The following is a 19002-nucleotide window of genomic DNA, read 5'->3' on the forward strand; positions in this document are numbered from 1 at the left end:
TTTGATGAGGGATAAATAAGGTTTCATTTCAGATGAGCAGCACCAGATTTATTTGCAGGTTGGTACCCGGAGCAGCGTCGGCCCCTCTGATCCCTCCAGGCGGTTCCGGCCTTAGAGTTTGGCCACATGGATGAGATTCCGGTTGACTTCGGAGATGTTCCGGCAGCCTGAGAGGGAGAAATGAGTTGAACATGGTGGGAACCCAATGGGGGACACATACAGGGTATGAATATTAGGAAATATATGTAGTTAAAAGGGGGGGCTGATATTACAGACATGCCTGGGTCCCCATTTATGGAAAGCTGAAAAAAAGGAGTGAGACTGGGCTTTATTGGGTCAGATTCTCACTGGATTTATAGTGAAGTCTCTTTGGATCGTGATTCCACCACCCCCTGAATGGTGCAACGGACTCAACTGTCATTGCTGCAACTGCCGTGTGTGTATTTCATGCAGGGACAGGAGTTAATATGCACCCCCACCTGAGGTTATAGGGGGGCCACCTAGCTACAGGGGACCCAGCTCTGCCACCACATATGACTGAACTCTCTATATTGGGTCAACTTTAGTGGCCAACTAGGCTTCTTCTGGACTAAATGCTTGGGATTCTTGTTATCTCCATTGTAACCCAATAGGAAAAAGTGAAGCCTGACCCAGGGGGGAAATTCTTCCAAAGGCCTACCATACTTACCTGAGAACATTTCCAAATGGAAAATAAGTGGCCCCTTTAATGATACTGCATTTATTGGTTATGCCCCCCCCCCTAGTAGAGCCTCTTTGCTCCCTGGACTCAATACTGCCCTTCCCCCCCCCAGTTATTAGAGTGCAGCTTGTACAAACAATGTCAAGCTATGTGAGCACTATGCACTGTATATATATATATATATATATATACTGATATCCCCAGGTATCTGCTCCTGGTGCTGCTGACTCTCCTCATTCCTGATTCATTTCCCCATCCTGCCACTGCCCATAAACTCTGCCCCCCAATCCTGCTGAACCTTGTGTTTGGGGTACTGCGATCAATTCATTGTAACCCTACCTCCTTATATCCGTATCCCTCAATAAATAGTCCCCCTCGAGTAATTTTAACTCACTCCCCAATATTCCGTGTATTGCCTCTATCTGTGTCTGCAATTCCCAATATCCAAAGGCTGTGCCAGGCATTTACTGCAGTACCAGCTTGCTTTATGCCCTGGGTCATGTATTTAACATGTCGTGGTCCTGGCCGTGGTCACATGATATAAAATACCTCCATGGGGCACTAGGGCGAGTTATACAAGGGGCACTTACCTGAGAGGTTGGTGCCAGGCACACTGGCAAACTCACGTATTCATCAGACCAGAAAAGTAATAGATTAAAAATTGAAGCTTTATTATATAATCATCTCTCGCCTGACGCGTTTCATATCACTAGGACACTTAATTATAGGCTATGAGTATCCTAGTGATATGAGGCGAGAGATGACTATATAATAAAGCTTCAATTTTTAATCTACTATTTTTCTGGTCTGATCAATATGTGAGTTTGCCAGTGTGCCTGGCACCAACATTTACCTTTCTGTATCCGGATTTCCGATCCCTTGAGCTGAGGGCCTGGGGCTGGAGCACCTGGGCCACGTCTCTATTTTGGTGATTTTACAACATCTGCCTTATGCTTGAAACGTTATTGATTTACCTGAGAGGGCCATGGAGAGCCGGAATTCATCGGTGAGTATCTGCAGGATTCCCTTCACCCCTTCTTCTCCCTGAGACAAAGAGAATGTTACAGTAACTTTGTATTATTTCACATTCTGTGGCACCTCCTGGGCCCATGTCTCCCAACGTTCTCCTCATGGGACCCTTCAGTGCCCCCAATAAAGTCCTGACACCCCAGTAGCACACCTTGTAGGTGAGACCCCACACAATGGGGCGTCCCAGGAACACACACTTGGCTCCCAGAGCGATGGCTTTCAGAACGTCACTTCCAGTTCGTATCCCACCATCTAAATAGACTTCTATCCGGCCTTGTACCACCTCCACAATCTCCGACAGGGCATCGATCTAGGGGCACATGGGGGGTGGAAATGAAATTCATATCAGATGATTTCAAAGAACAAAAAACCGAGAAGACAAAAAAGAGGGTGACAGCCCCCCATGTGGAGGGTACAACAGTCATAACCAACCTGCACCCCCCAACTGCAACTCCCAGCACACTGTTACACAATATAATATGTCCTTTGTTCTTTTTGGTACAGTTTACCCCAAAGGGTCCCTGTGATGCTGGAGCCCAAGGGGAAACCTCTAAATCTCTATGTTGCAGTTACACCATTGGCTCTGGTCAGTGTTACCCACCGTGGCGAGTTCTCCATCCAGTTGGCGCCCTCCATGGTTGGACACAATGATCCCCTGGACTCCATACACCACCGCCAGCTCCGCGTCCTCCTTGGTCAGGATTCCCTTGATGACGATTGGCAGATTAGTCACACTGCGCAGCCAACAAATGTCCTTCCAGCTGACTGATGGGTCCAGGGTATTGAGGGGGACGCCGTAGTTATCAGGGCCACTGTGTCCCTAGGGGGGTGCAGGGAGAAGAGATTCAGTAGCCAGGTGGCATGGAAAATTCAAAAAATCACGCACATAAAGAGGTGACCAAATTGGATATAACCTACTACACTATATTCCTATCATTATCTTCCTTTGTCTTTGCCAGAGCTTCCTTGTGAAGCGCTATTTAACAGATTTTTAAAGACCAAGACTGTGCACATGCTCAGTGTGGTCTCGGCTGCTTAGGGATCGTCATAAATGATCAAAACAGCACAAGTCAAATAATATCTGCCATAGAAGCAGATACAGAAAGACTAATTAATAATCAGAATATACAGACTGCACTGGGTCTGTGGGTACAAATCTCTACACAGTCGCTGGCTGCTTTATAGGGAAACAAACAAAGCTGCTCAAGTTCTGGGAAGTAATGTGGGGGGCTCCCCCTGCTGTTTGAAAGTAGGATTGTTTCCCAGCAGAGCAGTTAAGGACCATCAAAAGTTTCCCATCCACAGCAGTCAGAGCAAGTAAATGTAGGGAGAATTTCACTGCATACAGTCAGGTTTCTTATAAAAAAAAATGGTAGACATTTTTTAATTAAAGTATATTGGAGATAAATGTATTTTTCATTAAAGAAATAATGTTCCTGTGAGGCAAGTGGCAACCCTGGTGTTATAAACTGGTTATTTAAAAGACATTGCCATAAATAGTTACATTATATATATGTATATATACAGTATATAGATGATGTCTTTGTGATATGGGAGGGGTCACGTCCGACCCTAGATCAGTTTTACTGGGAAATTAATCCAATGTCAATGTCAATGCTGGAGATGGTTTTCTTGATACTGGATAAGAAATGTGGCCGGAAATAAGTTACAAATGGATCTCTTTATCAAAGACACCAATAGAAACACTTCCCTTCTCCTTCTCTCGTCCATCTCAGACAAAAAAGATCTTTACCGAAATCACAATTTGCTTGTGTAAAAAGGATAGTGTCAGATAATAAATAGTCACAAACAGCGTTGGACTGGCCCACTGGGATACCAGGAAAACTCCAGGGGGGCCCAGGTATCAGTGGCCCTTGTGCTGCTAAACATTTGGCCTATTTCATGGCCATTCCCTATTTCTTTGAAAACAAAGAGGCTAAATAGATGGGATAATAGATTATAGTGTGTCTAGAATAAAGACTAGGAGACTAGAGTTGAGTGAGGAGGAGAAGAAGAATAGTACTGAGTGGCCCCTGGTGTATTGTTCTTTGATGGGCCCCTGGTGTAAGGTTTTTGGGTGGGCCCCTGGTGTAAGGTTTTTGGGTGGGCCCCTGGTGTAAGGTTTTTGGGTGGGCCCCTGGTGTAAGGTTTTTGGGTGGGCCCCTGGTGTAAGGTTTTTGGGTGGGCCCCTGGTGTAAGGTTTTTGGGTGGGCCCCTGGTCTAAGGTTTTTGGGTGAGCCCCTGGTCTAAGGTTTTTGGGTGGGCCCCTGGTCTAAGGTTTTTGGGTGGGCCCCTGGTGTAAGGTTTTTGGGTGGGCCCCTGGTGTAAGGTTTTTGGGTGGGCCCCTGGTGTAAGGTTTTTGGGTGGGCCCTGGTGTAAGGTTTTTGGGTGAGCCCCTGGTCTAAGGTTTTTGGGTGGGCCCCTGGTGTAAGGTTTTTGGGTGAGCCCCTGGTCTAAGGTTTTTGGGTGGGCCCCTGGTGTAAGGTTTTTGGGTGGGCCCCTGGTGTAAGGTTTTTGGGTGGGCCCCTGGTGTAAGGTTTTTGGGTGGGCCCCTGGTGTAAGGTTTTTGGGTGGGCCCCTGGTGTAAGGTTTTTGGGTGGGCCCCTGGTGTCTCAGTCCAACACTGGTCACAAATGAGATTGGATGAGAGGTTTGTGTCTGGACATTGTCTGAGAAAAGTGGAACAGAAACACAGGAGGGAGGTGGAAAAGGTGGAACGGGCGCATTTATGAACAAAAAGTGTGAGGCACAATAATTCCAGGATCCCATTTATCTCATTAAATAATATGTTAAGTGATCAAATTAGTAAAATAATTAAAAAACACTGGTTTTGAAAGTGAATTTGGAAGAAATAGCAGCATTTCAAGACCCGCCTGTTCTGTCTTATAAAAAAGTCCAAGTGTTGGTTCAGTTCTAGTAAAGGCAGATGTGGGTCCAGGGTAAAGGGAGAGAAACAAACAGTGTTACGTCCCCATGTCGTATTTGTGTAATTGTTGCTGCAATGTGCAAAAAGGAGATTTATCATCCCACGAATGGGTCCCTGTCTCTATCTCTGGCCATTATTCATGTACAACTATGTTTGTGGTATTGGCAATTAAATGCCCTTGTGGCAATGTCTATGTGGGTCAGACATGACGTATGTTCAGTCAGGATCAGGGAACACAAATCAGAGATTAAATATAAAGGACGGACCGGCCTGTAACTAAACACACGCAGGACACGTTGTACTTCAGTTAATAATTCAGATTGTGGATTCAGTCCCAAGGATGAGAAGACGATGGTGATTAAACTGCTGCATAAAGAGCCACGGAGGATCCAGAAATTGGATAGTCTGTCTTTTAATGGGTTAAACATGGAATATGATCTGTCTGATATTCTTAGATTATCTGTTTCTTATATGGTTTTTATTGTTTCTTTTTTTCCCAGTATTTATGTGGAAACAACTGGCTACATGTGACAAGTAAAATTGTAACAAATAAGTGAGGTCTTTGTATCACAAGTGGATTTATTGTGTATTATTGTTATATGAACACTAGGTGGCCCTGCTGATGACTTTTTTAATGAAAGTTTGGCCTGTTTGGGATTTGGGCAACCCTGATGGCTACTAGTCACCAAAATCTGCCCAGAATCGCCCCAGTCAAAGCAATTGGCTCTCTGGATTCACTATATGTACCTTTGAGCTCAATGACAATTCCAGTTAAATGTTGGGTAAAAACACTGTATTCACAGGGGGAAATACCTCAAACACCCCTTCAAAGTTCTTGACCTTGAGATGCGGTGGAAGTTGGAAGTTATTGCGGATGTCGGTTCTGCGCTTGCCCGTGTAGGGAACATCCACCGTCAGGACCAAAGCCTTGAAGCCCAGGGCCTCCACTCGCCGGATCAGCCGCTCGGACAACTTGCGTTCCCGGTAGACGTAGAGCTGGAACCAACGCAGACCTTCTGGGGCAGCCTGGGAAATCTCCTCCACAGAGCAGGTGGCGTAGGTACTGGCCACATACAGGAGCTTCAGAGCTTCAGCCGCTATAGGAGACACAAATAAACCACGTGGGCCACTCAGAGGGTACAGGGCCATGAGGAGCTGCTGTAAGATGCCACAGACATTCACTATTTAGTGGACCCGTGGGACCCTGTAACCTGAAGTGCCTCGGTCTATTTTAAATCCAGGGTCGGACTGGGCCAGCGGGACACAGGGAAAAACCCCGTTGGGCCCCAGCTCTTGTGAACCGCGACGGCCAAGACCACTCCCTGCAGAAATGATATTCTGGTCGTGGCAAGACCCAGTATGTATGCTCAGTGCAACACGGCGGGGGAGGGGGCAAGGGGCCTGGAGGTGGCCCTGAGACAGCAGCCCCTGTCCGACCCTGTTTGAATCTCAGTTCAGACCTGCCCTGGACCCCCAACCACACAAGATATAGGTGGGATTTTCATTGTGACCCTCACTCCTCCATGAGATGAATAGAGGTAGTGACCCACCCACTCAGCCAAGAACTCAGTAGCCAAATATCCCAGTAGTAATAGGGCTACTCCTGTTAGCTCCTCCTCAATATGCAAATATACTGATACAAACCCCACCTGTCTGTGCTGAGTGGGAGGTGCTTCATCTGCTATCCCCTCCCCAGTATGCAAATATACGAGGCAGGGGAGTGTTTCAGTAATAATATTCTCGTTGCATTCCCCGCCCTCACCACCGGGGTTGTCAGTACCTCTCGCTGTGCTCATCTCCCCATCAGACCAGGCCAGGCAGTGGAATGCAGTGGGGGCAATAGCAATGGGGCAGCTGATCTCTTCCCCTAACACGGTGGTCTTTGTGTCCATTACTGAGACATCACGGAGCATCCGGGGCCTCAGGCGGATCCTGTAAGGAAAAGCGAAACATCTGATTGGTTTATTGTCATTAAAGGGATGGTTCACCGTTACATTAATTTTCAGTACGTTATAGAATGGCCAATGCTAAGCAATTGGTCTTCGTTATTTCTCTTTTATTGTTTTTGAATTATTTGCCTTCTTCGTTCCAAGGGGTCACTGACCCCATCTAAAAAACAAATGCTGTGTAAGGCTACAAATGTTTGTTATTACTACTTTTTTATTACTCATTTTTCTATTTAGGCCTCTCCTATTCATATTCCTGTCTCTTATTCAAATCAATGCATGGTTGCTAGGGGAATTTGGACCCTAGCAACCAGAGTTCTGAAATTACAAACTGAGGAGCTGCAGAATAAAAAGCTAAATAAGTCAAAAACCACAAATAATAAAAAATGAAAACCAATTGCAAATTGTCTCAGAATATCCCTCTGTACATCATACAGTTAATTTAGAGATAACTTTAAGTATGATGGAGAGAGGGATTTTCTGAGACAATTTGAAATTGATTTAAATGATTTCATTATTTAAGGTTTTTGAGTTATTTAGCTTTTTAAACGGCAACTCTTTAATTTGCATTTTAAGCAGTCTAGTTGCTAGGGTCCAAATCCCCCTAGCAACCATACACTGATATGAATAAGAGACTGGGACATGAATAGGAGAGGTCTGAATAGAAAGACAAGGAATTAAAAAATAGCAATAACAATACATTTTAAAGCATTTGCTTTTTAGAAGGGGTCAGCGACGCCCATTTGAAAGCTGGACAGAATCTGAAGAAAAAGGCAAATAACTATAAATTTATAAAAATAAATAAATAATGAAAACCAATTTAAAAGTTGCTTAGGATTGGCCGTGCATTATGTTGGGCTATTTAAACGTATATTTGATAAAAATCACATATAAGAATTTTAAGGCTCCTTATAAGTAATAAACAGGAGGAGTGTTAAATAATATATGCCCAACTCTGAATTCGATATCGATCCTTCCCAATCAATTGGTACAAAGGGTGAAAAATCAGGACAACTAGTTATCAAAATAATTAATTTATTTATATATAATAATAACAAATCCAATTATTATTTCTTACAAAATCCACCAAATACTTCTTGATATAAACACAAGATAAAATTTACCAACAGATATTAATTGATGAGACCAAAATCATCAATATGGCGATATACACTCTTATTAATAATAAGGTATTGGAATCAAAGGAGAAATATGTGACTGATCTGTTTAAGGAATTCTACCCTCAATCTTTTATTTTCCCATTAAAGGGGACCTGTCACCCAGACACAAAAATCTGTATAATAAAAGTCCTTTTCAAATGAAATATAAAATCCAATTCCTATTTTTTATTAAAGCATTCATAGCTGTTGTAAACTCATTTCAAAATCTCAGCTGTCAATCAAATATTGTCTGCCCCTCCTCTATGCCAGTGGCATAGAGGCGGGGCAGACAATTCCTTTCACTTTCCATTCAGCACTTCCTACATGTCACTGCTCTCCCCACATTCCCCTGTTCTCTTCACCATTTAATTGTGTAGCCAGGACATGGGGATGGACATCAGGTCCCCCATTCTGGTGCACAAACAAGATTCTGAGATGATACAAGACTTGTCTTAATAACAGTGTCCACAAAATGGCTGCTGCCTGCTTGTTATAATTATGAATTCCCAGACTGAAGGAAACAAGATTCAAATAATTTATATAGTGTAATTAAAGTTCATTTTCCTTGACTAATGTGACAAAATAGGATTTGGAATCATTTTTTTGGGTGACGGGTCCCCTTTAAGTCATTAGCTTGGGCATCATAATATATATATATTAATAAAAAGGAAAATAAACCCAAATTAAACAGATTATTCCCAGTTTGCAACGCTGGGAGAGTCGATGTTTAGGGTATAATTATACAATATATAGAAATAACAAATATCCAAGCAGAGAACTTAATTGGTATTAAATATAACTGAAATGTATATTTACCAGTTGTAAGTTCTCACTGGCCTGTGATGTCACTTTGATCTCTCTTCCTGGAGCTTTAAGAAATCTGATCCTTCTCTTTTATTTGGCTTCTAGTTTAAGGGTAGGGACACACTGGACGATTTGTCGCCAACGTTTTTAAAAAGCAAATCGCGGCGACATATCGCTCGTTTTGTCTCTGAACAAAAACAAATGAAAGACGCCAGCTCCTGTGCCCACAGCGCGTTTGTGAATCGCCTGTAGCTCCAAAACGCACTGAGACCCTTTTCCGAGCGATTTATCAGAAATAGCATGTACTTAGAAAAGCGATGAAATCTCCTAGACACGCACACACATACAGATAAGTAGCAGCAATTGTATTCAAATTACAATGCGAACGCAATGACGCAAGAACGCAAGCACGTAAAGACGCCAGGTTACAGCGGGAAGCACAAACTGTTTCCGGTTTGGGTGGAGCACGTACCGCACAGAGTAATGGGATACAAATCGCTCTGCGCCAATAGTCGCTGTGAATCGTCTGTTCAAAAAAGACGGTCTTGTCGCCGCGATTTACTTTTTAAAACCGTTGGCGACAAATCGTCCAGTGTGTCCTTACCCTAAAATTCTGTTTTTCTCTTTCCAGTCCTCTTTTCCAGTTCTTATTTCCTCTCCTGTTCTTAGTCTTTTCCCTCTTTAGTTTCTTTTTTAATTCCTTTCTATTTTTTAGTATCCCAGTGTCTCCTAATTTATCCCTCATTTCTGTCTAAAACTCAACCCCTGGGATTAATCAACGGAATTAAAGGGAAGTCTCCAAAATTAAACCATCACCAGATAATCTAAATATTTAGTAAAATGTCAATCATTGACCCCTGGGCGTGATGTCCTACACTACCTGTAGATGTCACTATTGTCTCAAACATCGTGACCTAAAAATATCTATAAATACATAATAGTCTTTGACCTCCTTAGTCTGGTGTTAAACATTAATGTTGACATTGTCTGAGACTGGAACAATACTTTATGATTCCTTAATACTTTTGGTAAATACCATATACTTGTGAAAACACTAGCCATTCAAAATTGGTCTGTCCTTGATTAATTATTACCCTAACACACATATAGACTCTATTCTTTATAATGTTCTTATCTTATACTCAAACAGACACCAAGGATTCTACAACCTTTGAAATTTGCTTCAGTCTAAAGCTGTGAAACACCTGAGTCAATTAACTTATCCTTTTAGAAAATAAATTTCCTGGATCTTCACCACCCAACATTAATTTGTATAAAACAAAACAAAATACTTATTCTTCATTACTACATGCATAATATATAAATCATGTATACATACAATAATAGGAGGTTATATTATATAAAACAAAAACAATTATGTGTTATTATTGAACCTAAATACTCTTATGATTAATTCATTTATTTGAAAATCCGACATTTAGTGTACTAAACATTAACTTAAAGGTAAGTCCACACTGGGCGTTTTGGGGAGATTTGGTCGCCTGGCGACTAATCGCCTCGTTTTTGCGGCGACCAATCTCCCCAAACTCCTTTGGGCGACTTTGGAAAACAAACCACCTTGTGTGATTAGCGCCGGCGTTTTTTCATTTTAGCAAATTGCAAATTGTCGCAGAATATCCTTCTCTACATTATACTAACAGTTAAATGAAAGGTGAACAGCCCCTTTAAGAGCAGCAGGAGATTAGGGCCCCAGTGAGTAACACATAGAGAGGAGGAGGAGGAGGAGGATCCCCTATGTACAAAGTGGCAGCAGGCGTGACCTCAGCTGATTGGCTGGAGGAGGGCCCCGTGTTACCTTCTGAATCCCTGTAGGTTATCATCCCTGGTATAACATTCATCTGCACCGGCTGCGTAATATTCCCACGTGGCTTTGGGCAGGTTCTCCTTGGCGTAGGCCTCGAAGTCTGCCAGACAAATGAGGGACATCCCTGCGACCCCGAGCACTGGCCTGCTGGGATCAGAAAGCTGCGTTATATGGGGGTATAGGGTCTTATATACAGGGGCCAAACTGTTACAGGCACCAACAGGTGTTATACAGAGGCACATAGTTCTACTATACAGAACAGTGACCAATAATAAATGACCATTCAGCAGCCGAGTGTTATAGACAGTGAGTGGGTCGGACATACAGTGACCAACTGAAGCTGTACTATACAACGACCAATCAAAAGCTTCAATGAGTCACGTGACAGAAATGACATCACTACTCACCGTTTATAACTGATGACATCACTAGTCACTGTTTCTAAGTATATAATTTACAAGATATTCATGGCTTTTGTGTATTATGATATAGTGAATAAAGAACCCCCTCTTGTAAAATATAAGGATATTATAAGTTACCGAGGAGTTTCATGACCATATAAAAACACGAGGCTGAAGGCCGAGTTATACAGGTCATGGAACTCCGAGGTAACTTCTAATATCCTCATATTTTACAATTGGGGGTACTTTATTTATTATAATACACAAATTTTAGTGTGTCATGTGACAGAAATGACATCAGAACTCACCGCTTATAACTGATGACATCAGAACTCACCGTTTATAAGGATATAATTTACAGGATATTCATGGCTTTTGTGTATTATATATGAATATATCTTTCCCAGTATATGGTGCCTACCATTGATAACTCTAGTATTTATAAATGACAGTTGTTCACATTTATTTAAGCATTTCTTAGTTCCTGTCTACGGCACACAGGCAGATATGGGGAGATTAGTCGCCCGGCAACAAATCTCCTCTTCTTCCGGGCGACTAATCTCCCCAAACTGCCTTCCTGTCGGCCAGAATGTAAATCGCTGGCGGGATGGTACCCTGAGGGATTTGTTTTCCGAAGTCGCCCAATGTTGCCTCACAAGTATACTTTGGGCGACTTCGGAAAATGAATCGATTCGAGTGCCACCCCGCGGGCAATTTACATTGTAGCCGACGGGAAGGCAGTTTGGGGATTTGTTGCCGGGCGACTAATCTCCCCGAATCTGCCTATGTGCCCTGACCCTAAGGGCTCACACGCAGATTTGGGGAGATTTAGTCGCTTGGAGACTAATCGCCTCTTCTTCAGGGCGACAATCTCCCCAAACTGCCTTCCACCTGCTAAAATGAGAAATTGCCTGCGCCAATGCACTCGCGGCGCTTTGATTTCTGAAGTTGCCCGAAGTTTTGCGTGACTTCGGAAATCGAAGCACCGAGAGTGCCATTGCACTGGCGTTTTCTCATTATAGCAGGGGGAAGGCAGTTTGGGGAGATTGTCGCCCCGCAAAAGAGGAGATTAATCTCCAAGCGACTAAATCTCCCCAAATCTGTTTTTATGAATCAAACTGTAGCCTGTTCCTACTTCAAAGGAGTCTGTAGTGTAATGAAATGCAAAGTAAGTGAGGTCCATCTATGATTCCTAAATTAGGGGGGTTGTGGGTGCACGCCTGAGGCCAATTTCAAAAAGTTTAAAGCTTTGGTTTCAAACTCTGTGCTAAATCCTCCCCCGCCAACTGCTGAGCGGCTTTTAAGAGGGAGAGACTGCCTTAACCAACGCCCATGTCAGAAAAGTAGAAGTCAGGTGTTGTAATTAAAAACAAAGTGATATGTGCAGTTGCACAATAGTGTGTATACATGTGTAAGTGAAATGTGAAGGTGTGTGTGGTAGTGATAAGGGAAAAGTGTTTGTGTATTTGGGAATGTGTATGAATGTAAACATAGAAGAGTGTAAAGGAGAACTAAATGAGTAACACAATAAGGGGCTGATTCACTATGGGTCGAATATCGAGGGTTAATTAACTCTTGATATTCGACTAGGAATTGAAATCCTTCGACTTCGAATATCGAAGTCGAAGGATTTAGCACAAATTATGCGATCGTACGATCAAAGGATTATTCCTTCGATCGAACGATTAAATCCTTCGAATCGAACGATTCGAAGGATTTTAATCCAACGATCGAAGGAATATCCTTCGATCAAAAAAAGTTAGCCAAGCCTATGGGGACCTTCCCCATAGGCTAACATTGACTTCAGTAGCTTTTTGATGGCGAACTAGGGGGTCGAAGTTTTTTTTAAAGAGACAGTACTTCGACTATCGAATGGTGGAATAGTCGAACGATTTTTACGTCGAATCCTTCGATTCGAAGTCGTGGTCGAAGTAGCCCAAAAAATACCAAAATTTGAAGTTTTTTTACTTAGAATCCTTCACTCGAATTTAGTGAATCGGCCCCTAAGTGTGTGTACATAGAGAAGTGTCTAATGGGACGTTGGTTTTTTCACGGCTAGACCCTCCCATGCCGCCAGCATCTGTGGCTTTTAAGAGAGAGCGATTGCACAAACCAAGGCACAACAAGTGAGGGGGACCACCAAAAGTAAAAAGGGGTGGGTATGAGGGTGCAATAACCACATGAGCTGAGCCAAAGCTTCCGGCACACACAAAACTAGGGGGGTTGTGGGTGCACAACTGAGGCCAATTTCAAAAAGTTTAAAGCCCTGTCTAAATGATTCAAGTAAATATAAAATGGGAGGATCTAGCCGTGAAAAAACCTACAGAGAGGTCATATTCCTTTTTTACTATGATTAGAGATAAATAAGTTAGGGACCACCATGTGGGGTTTTACCTTGACGTGTTATGGTGACTTATCAATATTATGATCATAACTTTGTAACAAAAAAACCCTGTTTCAAAATGACATGCACTGTCATATTTACTTGAATTACTTAGACAGGGCTCTAAGTGTTTTGAAATTGGCCTCAGTTGTGCACCCACAACCCCCCCATAGTCATCTATGATTCCGAACTGATAAGATAACAGGTGGGGGGTCTAACAACAACATCCCCCGAGAAACGGTAAATAGAAGATCTAAAGAAATGAGTTTAACTAAAACAATAAGATTGAGAAACCTGTCAGCCAATCAGAACCATTGGCCATTATGGTGAATAGGAACAGTGTAACAATGGAGCTGGTTTGGTTGAGACTTGAGAGAGAAAGAGGAGGAGGAGGGAAAGAGAAAAAGAGGATTTAAGAAACATAGAGAGAAGGGAAAGACTATACCCAATACAATAATATCCTGTGGGCACATTTTAAAAACTCTCTGTCTCTGGGCTGATTAATCTCAGTAAATCGTTTCATCTCTGGGAACCTCGGTTGCACCCTTTTATCTGGCTGTGGTAAAGTGCGGAATGTATATTTCCCAACACTATACGACTCTAACATTATACAACACCCAGAACCCCTGCAGCACCCACATTACCTCAATATTGTCTCCCTGCACCCGAGAACCCCTGCAGCACCCACATTATTCACAATATTGCCTTTCTGCACCCGAGAACCCCTGCTGCTTCCACATTATTCTTAATTTTGGGCATATCCCCAATACCTGCAAATTGCCATTGTCACCCCAATACCTACACTGGGGGTTCTCTGTTTGTGTCCGTCTCCCCCTTCTCTTGGTTCCCTCCTGAATCCTCTCCCCATTGCTCCATGTTACAGACTGCACGATCCAGCAGGGTGACCAGTAAAACCAGTCCTGGGCTAGTGGCTTGGGGGCTGATTAGTGAGACTTGGGGAGGAGACACTTGTAGCCAACCACAAGGAGGGAACTTGTAGCCAACCAGAAGGAGGGAACTTGTAGCCAACCACAAGGAGGGAATTTGTAGCCAACCAGAAGCAGCAGCAACTAATCTCTCACTGTCACAGGGGAACAATTCAGTGGGAACATGTGGCTGCTGAGTTTGTTCCAGAAGAGAAGGGGTTAAGAGAACGCATTTGTCGTGTCCTCATGTCCTTCTTTGCATTTCTAGAGGGGTTACAACCAACAACCAAAATTAGGCCACTCCTTTATTATGTCAGAGTCGACCAGCAGAGACTTGTGAGGTTTTTCTCTGAAATGCCCAGACTTGAGCATGGCAATGGCAATGGCATAGGGGTGGGCACCACATCAAGGAGCCAATGCAGCCCATTCCCTGATGGGATTATTTAACTTGTCTGACTGATATCTGGCCAGGCACGAGCACTGGAGGGCCCCATACATAATAGGATAAACTGCCAACTAGGTCTGAAGGGGCTGAATTAGCTGATTAAATCTGCCCGAGTTGGGCCAACTTTAGTAAAGGTCATTGAGCCTGATCAGTAGGGGCTGAGAAATGTATTAACACAGTTTAGAGAGTTGGCCCCTCATGTATAAGAACAATTTACTTTCATTTACATGTGGGAGCTGCCATGCTGATTGAATATTCTACTGAAACAAATATAAACCAGACCCAATACAAGTAGTAAATAACCATAGCATTGGTACTATTGTTTCTGGCTTTACATATGGTAGGTGACTCCCAAACTGTCAGCCCCCTAGGGTGCCCGGAGCAGTGACCTGGGAGTCCAGCCTGAAGTACAGAATGTGGTTTCATTTCTTCTCTGTGTGAATTCATATGTAGGACAGGAGCTGCCATATGGTTTCCATTAGACCGTGCACAGTTAATTCCTTCTATCATTTTAGAAGGGGGCTGTTTAAAAGCAGAACAATACTACAGTATATTTTGATTATTGTAAAACATTTTCATTTTTTGGTGTTTCCAAGCTACTTGGCACTGTACTGGCTGCTTCAGTAACAATTATAGGGAGAAGAGGCAGAATTAGATATTTCCCTTAAACCCCTGAAATTAGTAATTCCTATTGATACGACAGTTGGATACAGTGTAACACTGGGGGATAATATCAGACACGTGATTTCCTATTAGGGATGCACCGAATCCAGGATTTGGTTCGGGATTCGGCCTTTTTCAGCAGGATTTGGATTTGGTCGAATCCTTCTGCCTGGCCAAACTGAATCCGAATCCTAATTTGCATATGCAAATTAGGGGTGGGGATGGAAATCGCGTGACTTTTTATCACAAAACAAGGAAGTTAAAAATTAGGATTGGGATTCAGTTCGGTATTCGGCCGAATCTTTCGCAAAGGATTCGGGGGTTCGGCCGAATCCAAAATAGTGGATTCGGTGCATCCCTATTTCCTATTGATATTGCAGTTGGATACAGTGTAACACCGGGGGGATAAGTCAGGGATATCAGACTAGTGATTTCTATTGATATGACAGTTGGATACAGTGTAACACTAGGGGATAAGTCAGGGATATCAGACAAGTGATTCCTATTGATATGACAGTTGGATACAGTGTAACACTGGGGGATAAGTCAGGGATATCAGACAAGTGATTCCTATTGATATGACAGTTGGATACAGTGTAACACTGGGGGGATAAGTCAGGGATATCAGACAAGTGATTCCTATTGATATGACAGTTGGATACAGTGTAACACTGGGGGATAAGTCAGGGATATCAGACAAGTGATTCCTATTGATATGACAGTTGGATACAGTGTAACACTGGGGGATAAGTCAGGGATATCAGACTAGTGATTTCTATTGATATGACAGTTGGATACAGTGTAACACTGGGAGACAGAGAGAGACTGAATGTTAAATAACCCTGAGCCACATAAAGAAACTTGCAGGAAGCCAGGAGACCAAATAAAGAGAATAAATATAATTTAAGGACAGCCAACCTGTCACCCACCAGATCTACAACTCCCAGCGACCCTACGCAGCCCTTGTGGGACACGGAGTTGCAGTATAACCAGAGCGGAACATTTGGTTAATTCCTCATACAGTGAATCCTTCATTTAACATTCCCTGATTTTAAGTCTGATCCCGAATTGTGCAGAGTTTCTCTGTGGTCCCATTCGTTTATAATGTGTAATATATTTACCCGATTTTAAATTTTCCCAGATTTTATACCATTTCTTTCCGATCCCCTGAAAAATGTTAAATGTGGGTTGTACTGTCTATACACAGAGATATCATATGTTATATACACAGAGATGTCATATGTTATATACACAGAGATATCATATGTTATATACAGAGAGATATCATATGTTATATACAGAGAGATATCATATGTTATATACACAGAGATGTCATATGTTATATACACAGAGATATCATATGTTATTAACTGTTCTTGTGCCGAGGGGCCCCTGTGACGCTGGGGCCCTGATAAGAAGTGACTGTATGAGGCAGATAGAGAGGAAACTGCCAGAATTTGCTGTCATGTCACATGTTCCCAGGCCTTTGCCCCCAGATCTGTCCCAGACCCCCGTATCATTTGGACAGTAGAACTCACCTGATTCCGGCCCAAGATCCAGGGAAAGTTATAACAAGGGGGGGTGGCCTGTGCCCCCTCTAAATCCAAAGTACAGAGCCGCACCCCTTTGCCTCTCAGACTCCTGTTATGGGGCCACTCTGGGCTCCTGCTCTTTATTAACATGAACAAACATCCCGTAATGGATTAACCCTGCTCTGACCTCGGGCATTGTGTAAGGGCAGCACAATGTGGGCAGGGAGAGGGGGAGGTTGGGGGTTAACCCCTGCACTGCTGGAGGGCACAGTTCAACCCCTTATTCCAGGGTCAGTAAGAGCCAAAACCCAATCAGCTGATATTTGTGTGGATTCGGTGTAATAAGAGTGAATCAGGCTCCACGTCCATTGTGTCCCCGGAGGGGTGTCCCCCCTGGAGGTGTTTACGGTGAACTCTGACCCCAGTGCTACTGAAACAATTGAATTGTAGACTTTATTTCCAGCTATTTGCTGCACACACTGAGCCATTTACTGAAAACAACACAGTCTTAGGGCAGAGATTTAGTTGCCCGGCGACAAATCGCCTCTTCTACGAGCGACTAATCTCCCCGAATTGCCTTCCCTCTGGCTACGGCGACTTCAGAAAACGAATCGATCCGAGTGTTATCCCGCCGGCGATTTATATTCTAGCCGAGCCAGCAGGAAGGCAGTTCGGGGAGATCAGTCGCCTGAAGAAGAGGCGATTTGTCGCCGGGCAACTAATCTCCCCGAATCTCCACGTGTGTCTCTGCCCTGACTGGTAATGTATTCTGCCGAATAAATATAATGATAAATCTCGTATCTCCTGCTCTCGTAGCAACTGCAACCATAGCAACGTGTATACATGCGACTTGCCCATCAGATCCATTATCATTTATACCTGAAATCTTCACTGTTTTTCCTTCCTAGTGAATTATAAAGGGGTTAATCTACAATATTTATACAATGTTTAAAAAAAGGTTAGAAAGACTGAAATGATTAAAAAGATATAAAATTCAACTGCACCATAATTTATAGAGAATTCATAAGGCCTTAAATGTCTGTCTATATTTAACCCACTTGGTACCGATGTTCCCATATTATATATCCACTTACTTTCACACTCAAAAGTTTTATTTATCACATCTCCTCCAGTTTCTTTTCACTTGTTCTACACCCTAATATTTCAAGCTTTTAGGGCAGAGACACACGCTCAGATTTGAGGAGATTTAGTCGACCATCGATAAATCGCCTTTTCTTCGGGCGACTAATCTCCCTGAACTGCCTCCTTCTGGCTACAATCTAAACCGCTCTGAGCCCTTTGTTTTCCGAAGTCGCCAGAAGTTTCCTCGTGAGACAATTTCAGGTGACTGGTAATGAAGCGCTCAGAGTGCCATCTCGCCGGCGATTTCGATTGTAGCCAGCAGGAGGCAGTTCAGGGAGATTAGTCGCCCGAAGAAGAGGCGATTTCCTCTTCTCCCCGAATCTGAGCCTGTCTCTGCCCTTAGGGTTTTGTTATGTACCGATTTAAATTGTTTAGATACTCTGTGTCTCCAATCCTTTCCCTAGTTTTTTAGTGATCGATTCATTTTCCCAATGTATTACACCCCATATGGACATTCTAAACAATAATTTCCATTCTGTGTAATACATTTTATACATTGTATATTTGCAGCACATGGGAAAAAACCTAACCATGTTGCACCCATTTGTTTTGGTTTAATTCGGGTAGTGAGTGAGTGAGTGATTTTTAGTTAAAACTAGGGATGCACTAAATCCAGGATTCATTTCAGGATTCAGACAGGATTCTGACTTTTTCAACAGGATTCAGCCGAATCCTTCTGCCCGGCCGAAGCGAAGTGAAGCAGGGAGGGAAATTGTGCGACTTTTTGTCACAAAACAAGGATATAAAAAATGTTTTCCCCTTCCCACCCCTAATTTCCATATGTAAATTAGGATTCAGGTTCGGTATTCGGCCGAATCTTCTGCGGAGGATTAGGGGTTTCAGCCGAATCCAAAATAGGTGATTCAGTGCATTCCTAGTTAAAACCTGCCTAAAATTATTCTGCTTGTTAAAAACTATCTCTGGTTGTGAGGGGAGAATGTCCTGAAGTTCTATATCCCCTTTTAGGGTTAGTCCACACGTCGAGATTCGGGGACATTTTGTCACCTGGCGACTAATCGCCTCGTGTTCTGAGCGACTATCTCCCCGAACTGCCTCAGCGTGTTTTCCCATAGGCTACAATGAAAAGTCGCCTGCGCTAAAGCACATGCGGCGATGCGT

General features: G+C 43.1%; 1 protein-coding gene across 6 annotated transcripts; it reads right to left on the reverse strand.

Annotated features, from left to right (window-relative positions):
* hao2.L (hydroxyacid oxidase 2 (long chain) L homeolog) lies at nt 1-16845 on the reverse strand. Of its 6 annotated transcripts, none has more exons than XM_018244886.2 (8): nt 16747-16845; nt 10382-10537; nt 6436-6587; nt 5469-5752; nt 2331-2549; nt 1881-2039; nt 1675-1744; nt 1-167 (listed from the first exon to the last, which is right to left on the reverse strand). In XM_018244886.2, exons 2-8 carry the CDS (start codon nt 10510-10512, stop codon nt 112-114), a joined length of 1071 nt encoding a protein of 356 aa, XP_018100375.1. In that variant the 5' UTR covers nt 10513-10537; nt 16747-16845; the 3' UTR covers nt 1-111.
* Nucleotides 16846-19002: the final 2157 nt, after the last annotated feature.

This window comes from Xenopus laevis, chromosome 2L (assembly GCF_017654675.1).
Source record: "Xenopus laevis strain J_2021 chromosome 2L, Xenopus_laevis_v10.1, whole genome shotgun sequence".
In the NCBI taxonomy this organism is placed as follows: domain Eukaryota; kingdom Metazoa; phylum Chordata; class Amphibia; order Anura; family Pipidae; genus Xenopus; species Xenopus laevis.

Excerpts from the sequence above, each read along its gene's own strand:
- hao2.L (XM_018244885.2), bottom strand. The coding sequence starts at position 14,042 with ATGGGGAGAGGATTCAGGAGGGAACCAAGAGAAGGGGGAGACGGACAC. Across the intron at positions 2,040-2,330 it reads TGGATGGAGAACTCGCCACG|ATCGATGCCCTGTCGGAGAT; the intron begins GTGGGTAACACT and ends ATGTGCCCCTAG. Across the intron at positions 1,745-1,880 it reads TGTGGGGTCTCACCTACAAG|GGAGAAGAAGGGGTGAAGGG; the intron begins GTGTGCTACTGG and ends TCTTTGTCTCAG.